Source organism: Neovison vison, chromosome 12 (assembly GCF_020171115.1).
Source record: "Neovison vison isolate M4711 chromosome 12, ASM_NN_V1, whole genome shotgun sequence".
Lineage (NCBI taxonomy): Eukaryota > Metazoa > Chordata > Mammalia > Carnivora > Mustelidae > Neogale > Neogale vison.
The window spans coordinates 76,703,788-76,721,719 of NC_058102.1; the positions used below are offsets into that span (position 1 = coordinate 76,703,788).

The 17,932-nt window shown below is 35.4% G+C and overlaps 1 protein-coding gene and 1 pseudogene across 1 annotated transcript in view; one reads left to right on the forward strand and one right to left on the reverse strand.

Moving 5' to 3' along the window:
- Nucleotides 1-10,648, forward strand: part of C12H12orf40 (chromosome 12 C12orf40 homolog) — a 50,670-nt gene extending 40,022 nt beyond the window's left edge. Inside the window, 2 exon segments of the mRNA XM_044227307.1 lie at nucleotides 5,243-5,325; nucleotides 10,184-10,648. Coding sequence (XP_044083242.1) covers nucleotides 5,243-5,325; nucleotides 10,184-10,648 — 548 coding nt within the window.
- A 450-nt stretch (nucleotides 10,649-11,098) lies between these two features.
- Nucleotides 11,099-11,193, reverse strand: LOC122892825 (annotated as a pseudogene).
- Between the last annotated feature and the right edge of the window lie 6,739 nt (nucleotides 11,194-17,932).

Consider the following 17,932-nt stretch of genomic DNA (forward strand, 5'->3'; position numbering starts at 1 on the left):
AAAAAGGAATTGATAAGTTGGTTGGAAAAAGGAGGAAAAAAAGAGAGAATGTGATTAGACTGGAGACTAGATTTAGGGTATATTTTGATCTCTTAGAAGAAATTGTGTCCCACAATTTAAAGGAAAAAAACCGATGTGTATACAAAATACAAGGTTAAATACAATGAAGGGATAAAATATGACTATAACAATGAAAATTTTAAAAGGTTTTTTTTAAAGGTATTAAGATGAAATAGTTAAACATTAAGAGAGGAAAGAGGAAAATTTTAAAAATAGCATAAAAAAATTAAAAAAATTTTAACTTTGTAAGACTAGAGGATCATGGATAAGATGCCATGAATTCTATGCATTGCTTTCCCCTAGCTCTGGAGTTCTGTAGTTCTTATTGATCGGTGAACTTGGTCTTGGCTGGATGTTCTTGTTGATCTTCTGGGGGAGGGGCCTGTTGCAGAGATTCTCAAATGTCTTTGCCTGAGGCAGAATTGTACCACCCTTGCCAGGCTAAGTAATATGTTCGGGTTTGTGCTCAGGTTCCCTGAACACTTTTCGTTGAGCTTTGGAGAATGGCAGTGAAAGTGGCGGCCTCCCAGTCTCCTGCTGAGAGGAGCTGAGAGGTCAGGGCTTTACTCCTCAGTGTGGCTTCAGAGAAAAGCAGTCAGTCACTCCTATCTCCCTGGTCTCTGGCTGCACTCTGTGCTCACCTGGCCTGTGACTGAGCATTTCTATCTCTGGTGCATGTCCCTGTTTGGAGTCTCCAAATGCAGCAGGTTCCTGCAGCATTCCTGTGCTGCTCCTCCCTGAGGAGGAAGGTGAGTCTCCCTGGATCTGCCACTTGTGGGATCCCTGCTTAAAGCGCATTGGCCCGACTGTGCCTTGGATCATGGCTTAAGGTAACCCTGAGCTGAGAGCTCAGTCCTTGGCTCCGTCTCTGTAGCTGGCTTCCTTGCTCTGATACCTGCTGTGCCATACTCAAACATCCCCAATATTTCTGTGACCCTGTGGGTCATGAGACCACGCAGACTTCTAACTAAAAGTTCTGATTTTGTACTCCATTGCTCCACCACTTGCCAGGAGCTGGCCCCTCCCCACACGGTCTGTCTTCCCATTGGTTCGGATTCACTTCTCTGCATGTCCTACCTTGCAGAAAGTGGTTAATTTTCTGTTCCTAGAATTGCTGCTCCTCTTCTCTTCTATCTCCTGTTGACTTTGTAGGTGTTTGGAATGATTTGATAACTATCTAGCTGAACTCCTGGGACCTAATGCTGTTTCAGTCTGCTACTCCTCTGCCAGTTGCTTGAGATAGCCTGTAGTACCACATCTTATTTATACATCCTCTGGTGGTGATTATTTAGGTTGTTTGGATATTTTGATATGATAAACAGTGCTTGTTTGGCAGTTCTTGGTATTTCTCTTGGCACACACACATAAAAATTTGCTCTATGATGTAGTTCTAGGAGCAGAATTGACTAGTTCATACGATTTGAATATTTTTACTTCTTCCAGGTAATGCAAAATTACTTTCCAAAGTCGTGCCATTTTAAAAATTTTCACTATCAAGAGGTAGGAGTTTTAGTTGTTATATATTCTAACTCCAGGTCAGCTTTTATCAATGTTGGCAAACTGAAACTTCACTATGATTTTAATTTATATTTCCCTAATTATTAATTTGGTAGATTGACCATCCATGTTTCATCTGTGAAATGCCTTTCACATCTGTTGCCCATATTTCTTTTAAGAAGTTTGGCTTTTCTTATGGGATGTGTCTTTTATATATATATCTCTATATGTCTATCCTATATATATCTTTTATAGATCCTAAGTATTAATTGGTTGTAGGCCTACGTGTAGCAAATACTCAATATTTGAGTGTTCTTTTTATTCTATGCTGTCTTATAGACAAAGATTTCTGACCATTTTTACATAAAATGATCCTTCTGGATATCTAATCCAGTAGGAAACCTAGAAATTTTTATGGATCTTTTTTCTTTTAGAATTAGTTTAATTTTTTGAATATGTAACATATTAGTTTGATTTCTGTCCCTATCTTTGCTCTCTGTTTCCTTCTGCATCTTATGAATAGCTGTTTTTTTGTTGGTTTAGTTTTATCATTCCAGCTTTTTATTTCTGCCCCAAAATAAAGGCTAAAAATATATAAGTTCACATAGTGTATGAATCTTAGTTCTTACCTTTCTCACTCCAAATGTAATATTGGATATTTTACTTAATATAGGATATTTTATAAATTAATTAAACAGATTAATAGAACATCCTGTAGTGTTTGCCATGTTAATGTTAGACATTCTGTCATCTTTTATTTATGACTGTGTAGTAATCCATTATGTGGATGGATTATAGTTCATTCAGTCAGTGCCCTGTTGATGGACATTTGGGTTGTTTCCAGTATTCTGTTCTTACAAATAATGTTGCTTAATTGTGGAAGTGCATTTTTATGGTAATTTCTAGGAGTAGGATTGCTGAGTATGAGGGGAGATACATTGTCTTCTTTTTTCTTAGCTTCTTTTTTTAAAGGCTCCGTGCCCAGTGTAAAGCCCTACACGGCCCTGAACACAAAATCAAGACCTGAGCTGAGATCAAGAGTCAGGTGCTCAACCGACTGAGCCACCCAGGCACTCAATATACATTTTTTTTTTTTTTAATAGGTATTGCCAAATTCCCTGTCCTACCATTTGGCAATCCTATCAGAAATCCTCCTCTTATTCTACAGACTCACCAACAGGAGTTGTGGTCTAAGTTAGAATTTTTTTTTGTGAATCTTGCAATGATAGATGGATGTTTGAGTTTTTACTGCTCTTTCTATGAGTTAAATTGAGCTTCTTTAAAAAAATGTTCAGTGGCTATATTTGCATTTCTTTTTCCATGAACTCTCTCTCCATGTCTTTGAGGATTTTTTGTTATAAGATTCCTTTATGTATTTGAGGCAGGGGGTGGGCAAAGAAAGAGGGAGGAAGACACCCAAGCAGATTCTGCACTGTACAGAGGCCAGTGTGGGGCTCAATCCCATGACCCTGAAATCACAACCCAAGCCAAAACCAAGTCAGACACCCAACCAACTGTGCCACCCAGGGACCCTATCTATGTTTTGAGCATTAGGGCATTTTTCTTAAAGTTAAGAAGAGCTCTTTATATATTAAAGAGATTTAGGCTTTTGTGATCTATCACAAATATTTTCTCCTAGTTTATTATTATTTTTTGCGTTTTTACTTTGCTTATGGTGTTTTCTGCTTTTCAAAAGGCTTAACATTTTGTTACGTAGTTAATTTTATCAATCTCTTCCTTTATACTTTTGGATTTAATTAGAAAGACTCTACAATCCCAGATTATAAATGAATTCACTTATATTTTCTTTTAGTATTAGCATAATTTTATATTTTTACACTTAGGTCTTTAATCCATTTGGAGTTTATCTTGAATTAATGTGTGAGATATATATCTATTCAGGTTTTTATTTTTTATTTTTTTTAAATTGGGAACCAAGAAACCTCAGTGCTAATCTTATGAGTATCTATTCAGGTTTTTTAAATGTATCTTTTCCCTAAGTACTTCTGATACCACCTTTTTTATATAGTGACTTTCTATATATACTTAGATCTGTTTGGGGACTTTCTATACTTTTCATTTCTCTTTCCTAATCTTCATGTGCTAATATCATACTATTTTTATTGTGAGAATTTTATAGTATGTTTAATTTCTAGAAGAGTCACACTTCCCTTTACATTTTTTTAAAAATTTTTTCTTGCTATTTTAAAATTATTTTTTCATATGTGTTTTAAAATCAACTTGTATAACTCCAGAGAAATGTTTTAATTTTTATTAGGAATGTATTTATTAATGTAGTATGTGCTGTCTGTCTAATGATATAAATTAGCCTATCTAAGAACAAGGGATGGTTCTTCAATTAATTCAGCCCAATTTTATATTTGTAATACTTGTTTAAACCATGTTTCAGCACTTTAAAGTTTTTCTTTATATTCTGCACGTGTCTTGTTAGATTTATCTATAGGTACTTTTGTTGTTTTGTTGCTGCTTTAGTGTGAATATGTATTCCATGTTTTTACTTAATTAAGATTCTAGATTTTGAGCTTAGGGCACTTGTATGTTGATTATTTTATTGAGAATTTTTTAAGGAAATGACTTTGAGGAGAATGAGTAATTTGGGGAAGACTAATTTTTGGCATCTGTAAAAATGATTATTAATTTTTCTTCATAGATTTTTTTTTATTTTAGCAAAAAACCACATAACATAAAATTCACCTTCTCAGCAGTTTTCAAGTATATAGTACAGCTCTGCTCCCCTTTCCCCATAGCCGTGACAACCACCATTTAACTTTGTTGTTATGAGTTTGAATATTTTAGATGCATAAGTCGAATTATGCAATATTTGTCTTTTTGTGACTGGCTTATTTCACTTAGCATAATATCTTCAAAGTTCATTCATGTAACAGTATAGGATAGGCCTTCCTTCTCTTTTAAGGCTGAATCATATTCCCCTGTAAGTATATACCACTTTTCTGTATCCATTTGTATGGAGACATCTAGGTTGCTTCCACCTTTTGGCTTTTGTGAATAACAACTGCAGTGAACATGAGTGTACAAATATCTCTTAAAGATCCTGTTTTTAATTCTTTTGGATATATACCCAGAAATGGGATTGCTGGATCATATGTTACTTCTGGTTTTTAACTTTCTGAGGAACTTTTGTACTGTTTTCCAGAGCAGCTGCATCATTTTACAGTTCCACTAATAGTGTACAAGGGTTTTATTTTCTCTACATCCTTGACGACACTTATTATTTTCTGGGTTTTTAAATTTTTGTAGGTTGGCCATTCCAATGGGTGTGAGGTGTGATATCTCACAGTGTTAGAGATCTTTTAAAATAGTGAATTTAACTAATGGATTTTGTGATATGGACTATCCTAGCATTTTTATAATACATCCTACCAATTTATGATGTATTATACTTTTGTTTGCTATTCTATTTTACTATATCCTGTTTTAATTTGAAATATGAAATTTAAGTGTTTATATAAGATTTTTACATTGGTGATGTGAGATTTATCTTTAGAGTATGTGTGTAGGTATGTGTGTGTGCAGTTTTTCTGATATTTCAGTATTAATATTATATACCAGATTCACAAAAACTTTTAAAGTTGTATACATGTAGAGCATTTTTTGTAGAGCATTAACAAATAAAATTCTTCATCAATTAAACCTTTATTTTCAGATCATGATTCTTCACAGAGTAGTCAGTCTGCCAGTTACTCTCCAAGGCCAACAGATAGTTGCTTCAGTTCTAGTTCAGAGATGGTAAGTTACTTTTCTTTTTGCTTATTAATTTATGCTCTGCTTATTTGGAATTACTTGTATTTCTCAGTTTTCCTTTATATTTTGAGAAAAATAATTGTCAGTAAGTGGTGAAAATAAATGTAAAGAAAAAATTTAAAAACATTTAAAATGTAAGAAACTTATAACAGAAATATGTAATTGAAATGTTAGTATCATTCATTAACATTTATTAAAATGATGTGTTCATTGTTACTTAGAAAAGCTACCCTTATCAAGATGTGTATGTGTATATGTTGAAGTTGTATGCTTTTTAAAATTTCCAGTCACAGTAACTGAAAACCTGAAGCAGCTAAGAATATTTAGAAAAAGTCTGAAGTCTTATATGAAGAAAACTATAAAAAGTTGAGTAATGTAATCTGAACAATTGGAGTGACATGTTATATCCTGAGTAGGAGAGCTGCATTTCTCATAAACCACATGTTTCAGTGGAATTCTTCTTCATTGAATATTCCATCTTTTTTCTTTTTCTTTCTTTCTTTCTTTTTTTTTTTTTGTCTCTGGCTCACCATCCAAACTGCTCTTGCTAAGGAAAAAACACCTGTGACCTCTATGTTGCCAAATTCATTGGTCACTCTATAGTTTTTATGAGAACTAATAATACTGTAAAAAGTGATTTATTTTCTTTTTTTTTGAAATATTTTCTTCTTTTTGCTTTTGTGATAGCACTGTATCTTGGTTTTCTTCATACCTCTTTGAATTCAGCTTTATGCCTTTGCTGACTCTCTTCTACCCTTCCCCCTATATAAATGTTATAATGTTTAGGGTTTGCTATAGGACTCTTTCTTCTCTTAGATTACACTCTAAACTCTAGGTGATTTTTTAAAAAGTTTTTGTTTGTTTATTTGACAGAGAGAGAACGCTAGCAAGAGAGAGAACACGAGGAGGAGGGTGAGAGAGGGAGAAGCAGGCTTCCCGCTGAGCAGGGAGCTCAGTGTGGGGCTTGATCCCAGGACCCTGTGATCTTGATATGAGCCGAAGGCAAATGCTGAACAACTGAGCCACACAGGTGTCCTTCTAGGTGATGTCCTATATCCCATTGACATATGCTATTTTGACTCAAGACTGTTTTGAACTTTATCACTTTAGCCCGGATCCTTATTGATATGTCTCATTTGATAGATCTTCTTGGATATTTCACAAAAATCTCCTTTTCTTCATATATTAAACTCCCTGGTCTTTGCCCCAGATCAGTGTTTCTGGTAATTCCTGTATGAGTAGATACCTTTTCATCCACTCAGTTGCTCGTGCCAGAAATTTAGTTAACTTTGCCATTTCTTCCTGGCTTATCAGTTTTCTTAACCACATTCATTCTGTCTTTTCATCCAATCAGTTTTACTTCCAGAGTAAATTGCATATTCATCTGCTTCTCTCAGCTTTTGCTGTAAGCACACTAAAGTACTGATGTATTGTTCTTGCACTATTGTCGTTATCTCCTGGGAGATATCTCTACTTCGACTTTTGCTCCACTTTTTTTTGTTAGCAGTCAACATGATCTTTTGAAAACCTAAACTGAATCATGTTATTTCTGTGTTCAACTATTCAGTAGATTGATATTTTACCTTGGAATCTTAACTACTTACGTGGCTAAAGCCATGTGTAATCTGGCCTCTGGCTACATCTCCAACTTCTGCTAGTCTCCCCTTTTTTTTTTTTTAAAGATTTATTTATTTATTTATTTATTTACTTGACAGAGAAGGAGAGGGATCACAGGTAAGCAGAGAGGCAGGCAGAGAGAGAGGCAGGGAAGCAGGCTCCCCTGCTGAGCAGGGAGCCCGATGTGAGGCTTGATCCCAGGACTCTGAGATCATGACCTGAGCCAAAGGCAGAGGCTTAACCACTGAGCCAGCCAGGTGCCCTTGCTAGTCTCCCTTTAACAGCACAGTCCATGTATACTGACTTTTCACTTTGCTTAGCTTACTGGTCTCTTTGCTGTTTCAGGCCTTTATATATTGTTTCCTCTACCTTACTCTTACTCATCCTTTAAGTCTCAGTTCAAAAATGTGACTTCTAAAAAATTGGTTCCTCCTAATTTAGGTCCTTTATGGGGCGCCTGGGTGGTTCAGTTGGTTAAGCATCTGCCTTCAGCTCAGGTCATGATCTCTGAGTCCTGGGATTGAGTCCCACATTGGGCTCCCTGGTCAGCATGGAGTCCACTCCTCTGCCTCTTACCCTGCTGCTGTCTGTCTCTCTGTCTCAAATAAATTAAGAAAAAAATAGGTTCCTTAGATATACTTTCAAAGTGCCTCATACTTGTTCTTTATAATTCTTTCCTCAATTTGTAATTATATATACATGTATATGATTATTCGGTTACTATCATTTCCACCTATGAGACTGTGTGCTTTAATGGGGCAGCAACCATGTCTGCTTCACTCAAGTTGCAGATGCTAAAGGAATATTTTCTTGAATAAATGTATTGAGTGTGATCTTTCTTTTTCAATGTTTGCCCAGCCAGTCTCAAGGCTATTTCTTGGGCTTACTTTTTCTATTTTAGTGCCAGTCCACTGAGGCTATATCTCATTTTAGGGTATTTATGTTAACTCTTTTTTATAAAAAGCTGGAATAATCAGTACTTTAGATAAAATTTTTGTTAAAATATTTTGGTTATTTCAGTAATTAAAAGGTAAATTTTTCATGAAGTTGAAATATTCAAGCTAGCAAACTGAAATCTACACCTATTAAAATTTTAAAACTGACTTTTTAGATAACAATTGAGATATTTATTCTTTTTTTTTAAATTTTTCTTTCTTTCTTCTTCTTTTTTTTTTTTTGGAGTAGGTCCAGCACAGGGCTTGAAGTCACAACCTTGAGATCAAGACCTGAGTTGAGATTGAGTCCGATGCTTAACAGACTGGGCCACCCAGGCACCCTGAGCTATTTGTTCTTATTTAACTTTTCTTGTCTGCTTGATTTCCTGTTAGCTTATACTCTTCTTTAATTATACCTTTCATGAGACTGGGCCCATAAAGGATACAGTTTAGATGTTTTTTGACCTAATAAGTCAATGAGTGAATAATGTGTTTTTTAAATTCCTTTGTAAAAGGGAAGGGGGATGATGTAGAGACAAAATAGGGACTGATAAGAGACAAAAATTTATGAGGGACTGGGGCACCTGGGTGGCTCAGTGGATTAAGCCACTGCCTTCGGCTCAGGTCATGATCTCAGGGTCCTGGGATTGAGCTCCGCATCGGGCTTTCTGCTCAGCGGGAGCCTGCTTCCCTCTCTCTCTCTGCCTGCCTCTCAGCCTACTTGTGATCTCTCTCTCTCTGTCAAATAAATAAATAAATAAAAATCTTCAAAAAAATTTATGAGGGACTGATAAGAGACAAAAATTTTTCTTTTTTAGTTCTTCTGCATTTTTAAGATTTTTTTTTTTAATTTGACAGAGAACGAGCGCATGTGCAGGAGTGCACAAGCAGGGAGAGCTGTAGAGGAAGAGGGAAAAGCAGGCTCCCGACTGAGCAGGGAGTCCTATGTTGGGCTGGGATCATGATCTGAGCTGAAGACAGAAACTTAATAGCCTATATCATCTGGGCACCCCTCTTTAGCATTTTTTAAAAAGATTTTATTTATTTATTTGACAGAGAGAGATCACAAGTAGACAGAGAGGCAGGCAGAGAGAGAGAGAGAGGGAAGCAGGCTCCCCGCTGAGCAGAGAGCCCGATGCAGGACTCAATCCCAGGACCCTGAGATCATGACCTGAGCCGAAGGCAGTGGCTTAACCCACTGAGCAACCCAGGCACCCCTCTCTTTAGCATTTTTAATACAAGAATTATTATTATTGTTCTTGCTACTTTAAAAGTCCATAAACCTCCTGGGGAGTGATAGATTATTATTATTTTTTAGAATTTTAATTCCAGTGTAACTAACATAGTTTTATTAGTTTCAGGTCTACAATATAGTGATTCAACAATTCTATACATTTTCAGTGCTCATCATGATAATTGTACTCTTAATCCCTTTCACGAGTTTCATCCATTTCCTCAACCCACCTCCCTTGTATAGTTAAGAGTCTGGTTTTTGGTTTGTTTCTTTGTTCATTTGTTTTGTTTCTTAAATTCCACATATGAGTGAAATCATATGGTATTTGTCTTTTTCTGACTGATTTCTTTCACTTAGCATTATAGTCTCTAGATCCATCCATGTTGTAAATGGCAAGGTTTGATTCTTCTTTTTTTTTTTAAAAAAAGATTTTATTATTTTTTTGACAGAGAGATCACAAGTAGGCAGAGAGACAAGCAGAGAGAAAGGAGGAAGCAAGCTCCCTGCTGAGCAGAGAGCCCACTGCAGGGCTCAATCCCAGGACCCTGGGATCATGACCCGAGCCAAACGAAGGCAGAGTCCTTAACCCACTGAGCCACGCAGGCGCCCCTTGATTCTTCTTTATGGCTAATATTTCATTATGTATATATGTATATGTATATGTATGTATCAAATCATCTTTATCCATTCATCTGTCCATGGAGACTTGGACTGCTTCCATAATTTCGCTATTGTAAATAATGCTGCAGTAAACATAGGGGTGCACATAACTTTTTGAATTAGTGTTTTTTGTATTCTTTGGTTAAATGCCCAGTAGTGGAACTACTGGATCATATGGTAGTTCTATTTTTAACATTTTTCGAGGCATCTCCAGAGGCGGATTACTGTTTGAAGACTGACTGGTTGCTGGTATAACACTTTTGAATTGCAACCTGCCAAGTATCTTCTGTATTTTGACATGTTCTATAGTATGAATTTTGAGAATGCCATGAAGTGATTGAATGATTTTTGTAAACTTAAGCAAAAATTTACAGCAAAATTACTAAATTTCTTTTAGCCATCTGAAGATGAAGATCAAATATTGCAAGAAATGGAAGAGTCAAATAGGAGATCCATCAGAATCAAAGAAACAACAAATAATTTTTATCTAGAAAGGATGCCAAAACTTCCATGTGGTAGGATTATTAACAACAGTGCCAAAATTCATAAACAAAATGAAAATCTTCACCAGTTCTCAATGAAAAATAATACAGATCAGTTTCTACTGTCTCAGTGTAATTCAGCACACACATTACAAAACAAAACTACTAGTAACTGCATTCTACATGTTGCAAGGTGTGATGCATGGGTACAAACAGACAGTGAACCTGTAATAGAAGAAAAATTAGATGCTGCCATACAGTGTGATATAATTTCAAAATGTAAATGTAGAAATAATGTGTCTTCTTGTAATATTGAAAAGTGCAGTGAAAGTATTAAGGCAGATACCACTGGAGGGCAGGAAATCCTTAAGAACAACTAATATTCTAAAATGTCAGCTTAAAATTTAGCATTTCATTTAATGTTCAGAATTTCATGAACATAACAAGGAATGAGAATATGTAGATAAGCACAAGGTGAAAGTATTTGAAGGATATATTTATGGCTTATTTTAAAATACTTAAATATTAATGTATACATTTAATTTTATATAGATTTTTTAACATCTACATAGATATATCTTCAAGATATGCATAGTATATCTTCAAGTTTTTAGAAAATAATATATATGTAAATTTACTGTTTATAATTCTCATGGTGATTATTATATTATGATATGCTGTTTATGGATAAAAGTAAGTTTAATTGCTTCCTTCAGTTTTTTCTTTATTTTCAAATTTAGTGCAGCTACGTCCATTAACCAAAAATTTTCTCCAAGATTTTAAGACAGAAAATAATGTTAAATAATAGCAAACATGTTTTATAATCTCATAAGAATTCTGTTAGCTACTTATATTATGTCTTCTTGTTGCAGGGGCCATGCTAATCTTTGTATTGTTCCAGTTTTAATATGCTTCCAAAGTTAGCACTATTAGCCACTATATTAAATATTATACCCTCATTTAAAAAATGCTTATTTGTGGAGCATAACAAATAGCATGGAGGACAAGGGGCATTAGAGAGGAGTAGGGAATTTGGGTAAATTGGAAGGGGAGGTGAACCATGAGAGACTATGGACTCTGAAAAACAATCTGAGGGGTTTGAAGTGGCGGGGGGGTGGGAGGTTGGGGTACAAGGTGGTGGGTATTATAGAGGGCACGGCTTGCATGGAGCACTGGGTGTGGTGAAAAAATAATGAATAATGTTTTTCTGAAAATAAATAAATTGAAAAAAAAATTCTGGCATTTTTAATTAAAATATATTTTCTATTGTGTTTGGATAATGTTTTTTGTTGGAGCTTATATTCAAAGGAAAATGTTTTTGTCTTCAAGATACAAAAATATTTCAATGCTTTTGTAAGAGAAATGTTCAATATTGGGAAAATGATTTATATTCACTAATTTTAATCTTGCTAAGATTCTTTTCAAAAATATTAGATTTGCTCATTTATAAAATACAGGCTTCATTATCCTACATAACATTTTTTTTTGTTTCAGGATTTTAAATGTTCATACTCTGGAATTGACCATTTGTATGGAATATTACAAACTACACAGCAGAAGGCATTCTGATACATAATTGAACCAAAAATAGAGTTGGTAGGAGTTTCTGTGCCTTTAAAGAAAAGGATGATGAGATATTGCATTGTCACATGCACACATATCTTATTCAGTAGTTTGTGCTGCAGGGGTGATCTGAAGCATAATGATTTAGAAACACCAACAGCTGATACTTAAATGGTACCAATCTTAAGTTTTTAAGCTAGTTTTAGGAAGTTACTTTTGCAGACTTAGAAAGCTCAAAGACCTCCTAAGTATTTTCTCAAAGTATAGTAATCATCTCATGAAAGGGGAATAAATTATCCAGTGTACATCGATAGTTTTTCAAAAGGCCCAGTTTTCATTGTGATATTAAACAAAAAGTATTCTGCCATGGGTTGATTATCTTGAGCATTATTGTGCAAAGTATTACATAGCAATGAAGATCAATACATAGAAAAAGAAGACCCTTTACTGGTGATACTAGAATAAGATCAAGCTGTGAATTTTAGGTTGGTTTCAAATATCAAATAAATATATCAAATATCAAATAAATAGATCAAACTCTACTAGTACTGAAAGCACATTCATTACAGAAATCTAAATGTAGTTATATTTTTATCAATATCATAATGTAGAAATTAAGCTCAGTTAGGTTAAAGGAATGTGAGGACTTTCTAGAACAGTGACCACATAGGATAAAGTGCAGTGTAGTAAAGAATGAGATCTGCCAAAAGAGATCTGCCCTGTGCCCTTGGCTTTTGGGATATAATCTCTAAGTGCTTGGGGTGTCCTTCATGCCTGATAGAAATCTTTGTTAGCCTGCGGACTTTGAGCCAAGCTAAATAGTAACAGTGTGATTTAGAATGAGACTTGGGGTCAGGCTGTATCTGCTCAACTTCTTAAGGCTTTTAGAAACTGAGGTGAGTATGTGGAAAGTCAGCTGTGTCCCTGTGACGGAGTCCCAGGAAAGACTCTAGACACTAAGGTTTGGGTGAGCCTCCCTGGTTGACAGTAGTCTTTGTGTTGTCACACGTTAATACCAGGAAGGTCTGTGACTACATAGAAGAGGACTACTGGATGGTCTGCATTTATCACTTTCCTAGAGTGTATTTCTTCCCTAGGCTGATTTTAATCTGTATTCTTGTCCTGTAATAAACTGTAACTGTGAGTATAACAGCTTTCAATGAGTTCTGAGTCCTTATAAAGCAAATTACTAAATTTGAGGGTACTCCTGAAACCCCTGATATAAGTGTAGTTTTGTGGACTGTTCCCTAACTTTGCAGTTGCTAACTATTTAGGTGTTTTAAGAAGCTAAAAATATTGGAAAGGAAAGAGTACAAATTTATAAAACCAAAAAGACATCTCTTACATAGTAGAATAGATTGGAGCATACTTCTCAAAATACAATATTGTTTAGGTTTTCCTTTGGTGAAAACATTTAATGAAAAAAAACCCTGAAGTTAAACACCTTTCTTTCCATATTCACAATTTAAGATGTATAAAACAAAGTAAATTCTAGCTGAGGTTTATTCAAATGAAACAAAATTGGAAGCTTAAATGATTATGCACACATTTGTAATGTAAACTACCAATCACAGTGCCTGCAAATAAGATAATGTACAGTCAGTAATGGCCAATGCATATGATAACTGATCTGGATTTGATATTTAACGGATTTGTGAAACAGTGCTTTATTTTGGTTAGAATTAATTACTCTAATAAGTTGCCATTTGTAATAGCAGGAAATTATCTTTAGAGATAGTCTCATGTGATTTTCTTTTATAGTACTTAGCCATAGTTGTAATTTATTTGTGAATTTCTTAGTAAATGTTTATTTTCCCCATGACACCAGATATAGCAGTGAGGTAGATGCTGTTCTTGCTCTGCTCACATTTCCCTGGCACTTTCCATTTCAATACATGCCAACCTGATTTCCAACTGACAGCATTTGTGACTTACTTCCTGAGAGGTTTCTCTTGGCTGCAGACATGTGCTCTATGTGCAGGCAGGCAGGAAGTACCAGGGAATTAATGCTGTTTGAGAGAAGTCTTTTAAAACAATGACTGATGGGAGAATGCCTGAGTGGCTCAGTCGGTTAAGCGGCTGCCTTTGGCTCCAGTCATAATTCCAGGGTCCTGGGATGGAGTCCCACATTGGGCTCCTTGCTCAGTGGGAGCCTGCTTCTTCCTCTACCTCTGCCTGCTGCTCCCCTGCTTGTGTGCTCTCTCTCTGACAAATAAAATCTGTTAAAAAGCCAACAACAATGACTGATGGGAGCTGGTGGGTAAATACTCCAGTTCCCTTGCCTCTTGTTTTTTTTTTTTTAAGATTTTATTTTTTTGACAGAGAGAGATCACAAGTAGGCAGAGAGGCAGGCAGAGAGAGAGGGAAGCAGGCTCCCTGCTGAACAGAGAGCCTGATGCGGGATGAGATCCCAGGACTCTGGGATCACAACCTGAGCCGAAGGCAGAGGTTTAACCCACTGAGCCACCCAGACGCCCTCTTTTGCCTCTTGTGCACAGTAACTTCCTCAAAGCATTTTCTGTGCCATTATGTACTCAAGGTGTGATCCACAGACCTGTAACATTAATGTTACCATTGCATGGGAATTGATTAGAGGGGCAGATTCTTAGAACCTACCCCAAAACTAGTGAATCAGAATCTCTGGGAGTGGGGACCAAGAACATATGCTTAAATGGGTGATATTTATGCCCTTTAAAGTTGGAGAAACACTATTCTTCTGGAGTTCCTTGAAAGGGTTAAGTTGCTTACCATAGTAACTTGCTTGATAATAAACCATTTATTAGCTTCCTTCCTTTTGTCTCACTTCCCTTCTTCCTTACTAAGTCTTTCTTGAAATCACACCCCCCAAAAACGAAATGCACTTAAATGTTGCATTCAGTTTTGTCTTATAGTTTGCTTCTGGGAGAATCCATATTGACAGGGACCATGACAAATTGATGCATGAATTCTCTTTTTTTGATTCAGATTCTGACATTTCTACTTTTCCTAATTTGACAGTTCTCTAGGTTAAGTTTTCCATCCATTTCTGCCACATGCTGAAAACTCAGTGCATCTAGCCACATATTAGACACAAGTGCAGAGAGAATTTTTGAAATGAAGTGAAGTATACATTATAATAAGTTGTCCAGAATGCACAAGAGAAAGAAATAGGAAGTATGAATGAAACAATAAGGATAGAATAAGAAGTTCCAACATGTACTTAACTGAAGTATTCAACAGTAGAGGAGAGAGAGAATGGAATAGAGGAATAATTTAAAGTGATAATGCCTGAGAATTCTTCATAATCAGTCATGTTAATTCACAAATTCAAGAAGTCCAACAATTTCCAAGTAGGAAAAATAATATGAAATTCATGTATAGACCCAGTATAATAAAATAGCAGAGCCTCAATATCTTGAAAGCAGCTATAGAGGAAAAAGACTACCTTCCTACAAGGACAGCTACATTGTTAGATGAATTTTTAATAGCATTAATGGAAGACAAAATTCAGTATAATTATACCTTTTAAATCCTGACAGAAAAAAGCTGTCATTCAAGACTTCTGTTTCTTTCCCTATAGCTCCAGCACTGTTTGAAACTACCAAACTAGCCAGTGCTATCCTAAGACACTATTTCTGCAGGATTTGGTGATTTATATTAAAGGCTTTTGTATATATAGATAGCGGTTTCTCTTTGTAGGAAAAGTTCCTGATTTTTTTCACTGTTTAGTCTTCAACCTATATTTTAAGTAATTTTTCTATTGTTTCCATTTCTTTAGGCTGCCTTCTTATTGACTTTGTAAGCACTTGAAGTTGTTCAAGCCATAGGAATTTCTTTTGTCTTTTCAGTGTTCTCTCTGATGGTCAGCAGTATATATTCCTTTATGCCTGTTGCTGCACTCTCATTTCTTTTAGAATGCTTCATTATTTCAGACTTCTTTAATACTTAAGGCTTCCTTTTATTTTTTTATTTTTTTATTTTTATTTTTTTAAAAAAATATTTATTTATTTATTTGACAGAGATCACAAGTAGAGAGGCAGGCAGAGAGAGAGGGAAGCAGGCTCCCTGCTGAGCAGAGAGCCTGATGCGGGACTCGATCCCAGGACCCTGAGATCATGACCTGAGCCGAAGGCAGCGGCCTAACCCACTGAGCCACCCAGGCGCCCCTTAAGGCTTCCTTTTAATATGTAGTGCTTGGCATGTGCATGGGGCCTAATGCAGGCCTTGAACTTACGACCCTGAGATCAAGACCTGAGTTGAAATCAAGACGACTGAGCCACCCAGGCACCCAACACTGCCTTTTTTTTTTTGGAATCAGGACACTCAGACTTGTTTGGGATGTTGAGTGTGTATATATATATATATATATATATATATATATATATGTGTGTGTGTGTGTGTGTGTGTGTGTGTGTGTGTGTAAACATACACACACACATATGCATATATTTCTTATATATATAATTTCCACAAATGTAAACGAATAGCAAAACATTAAAAATAATACAGTGAAGACATTTGGGAGATGGAGAGAAGAAGTGAGTTGGGGGAAATCAGAAGGGGAGACAAACCATGAGAGACTGTGGACTCTGAGAAACAAACTGGAAGGTTTTGGGGTGAGCCTGGTGGTGGGTATTATGGAGGGCACGTATTGCATGGAGCACTGGGTGTGGTGCATAAACAATGAATTTTGGAACACTGAAAAAACTAATATGGTGAATCAAAGTAACTGGCATATTTTTCAATATGTGTGTGTGCATTCTGTGTATACCTGAGTGGCTCAGTTCAAATGGGTACAGTTTTGTGCATTCACCTAGGGTTTCTTGTGGATGCAATTGTTTATCAATCTGTGAAATTTATATCATTCTTAAATTGTTCCCTAATATATAATATGGGAACAAATTTGCCTTTTCATAACAGTTGTTATAGCAAAACTTGACCATTTCTTTCTCAGACCATAGTGTCCTCTCAATTTTTTAATGGTGTCTTCGAAGAGGAAAGATTCTAATTTGATCAAACCTAATTTATCTTTTCAGAAAAATTGACATGGTCACAGCTTCTTCTGTGTTTCCTTCTAGAAGTTTTTTTTTTAAAATAAAATATTTAATTTATTTATTTGACAGAGATCACAAGTAAGCAGAGAGGCAGAGGGGGGGGGGAGCAGGCTCCCTGCTGAGCAGAGAGCCTGATGCGGGGTTTGATCCCAGGACCCTGGGATTCTGACCTGAGCTGAAGGTAGAAGATTTAACCCACTGAGCCACCCAGACCCCCTCCTTCTATTTTTTTTTCCCCCCTCCTAGAAGTTTTGTATTTTTAATTTTTACGTTTAGGTCTATGATTTATTTCTAGCTTTTATTTATTTTGTGCCACATAAGGTCAAAAGTTTGTTTGTTTGTTTTTTAACATAGGTAAATGCTCCAGCAGCATTTGTTGAAAAGACAATTCTTGCACCCAATGAATGAACTTTATGCCTTTGTCAAAATCACTTGACCATGATGTGTAGGTTTGAACTCTTTATTATGTTCTATTGCTTTTATTATTTTACCTATTTATTACGATTTATGTTCTAAAATTTATTTATTATAGATATATCTCCGTATCTCTTATGTGAAGAACACATTATCTTGACTAATGTAGCTTTATAGCAGGTTTTGAAATCTGTTGTTGCTACCTGTTTTTAAAAATAATTACTCAGACTTTATATGTATTTCCATATAACATTTGGTCTCAATTTTACATGTGTTTGTATGGAAAAGTATTAAAATTTTCTTAAGGGGGAAAACAATCTTAGAAAATGAAAATTAAAAAATAAGAAATAGTTTCCAAATTACTCTGTTCTCATCTGGTTTTCTTTTTCTTTTTTTTTTTTTAAGAGAGATTTTATTTATTTATTTATAAAATTGAGACGCTTGAGTAGAAATTAGGCTGAATTATGTTTAGTTTAATAACAAGTGATTTTTTTCAACATCCTTTTTCTCACTTAATTTGGAATTCAAAGCAAATTAAAATTATCTTTGTTTTAACTGAATATTGCCAGTATAAAAAATGAAAGAAGTACCTTGACATTCTTAGTTTCTTACTTAAACGGCATATATTTCCAACTGGAATTACCTCTCTGGCTT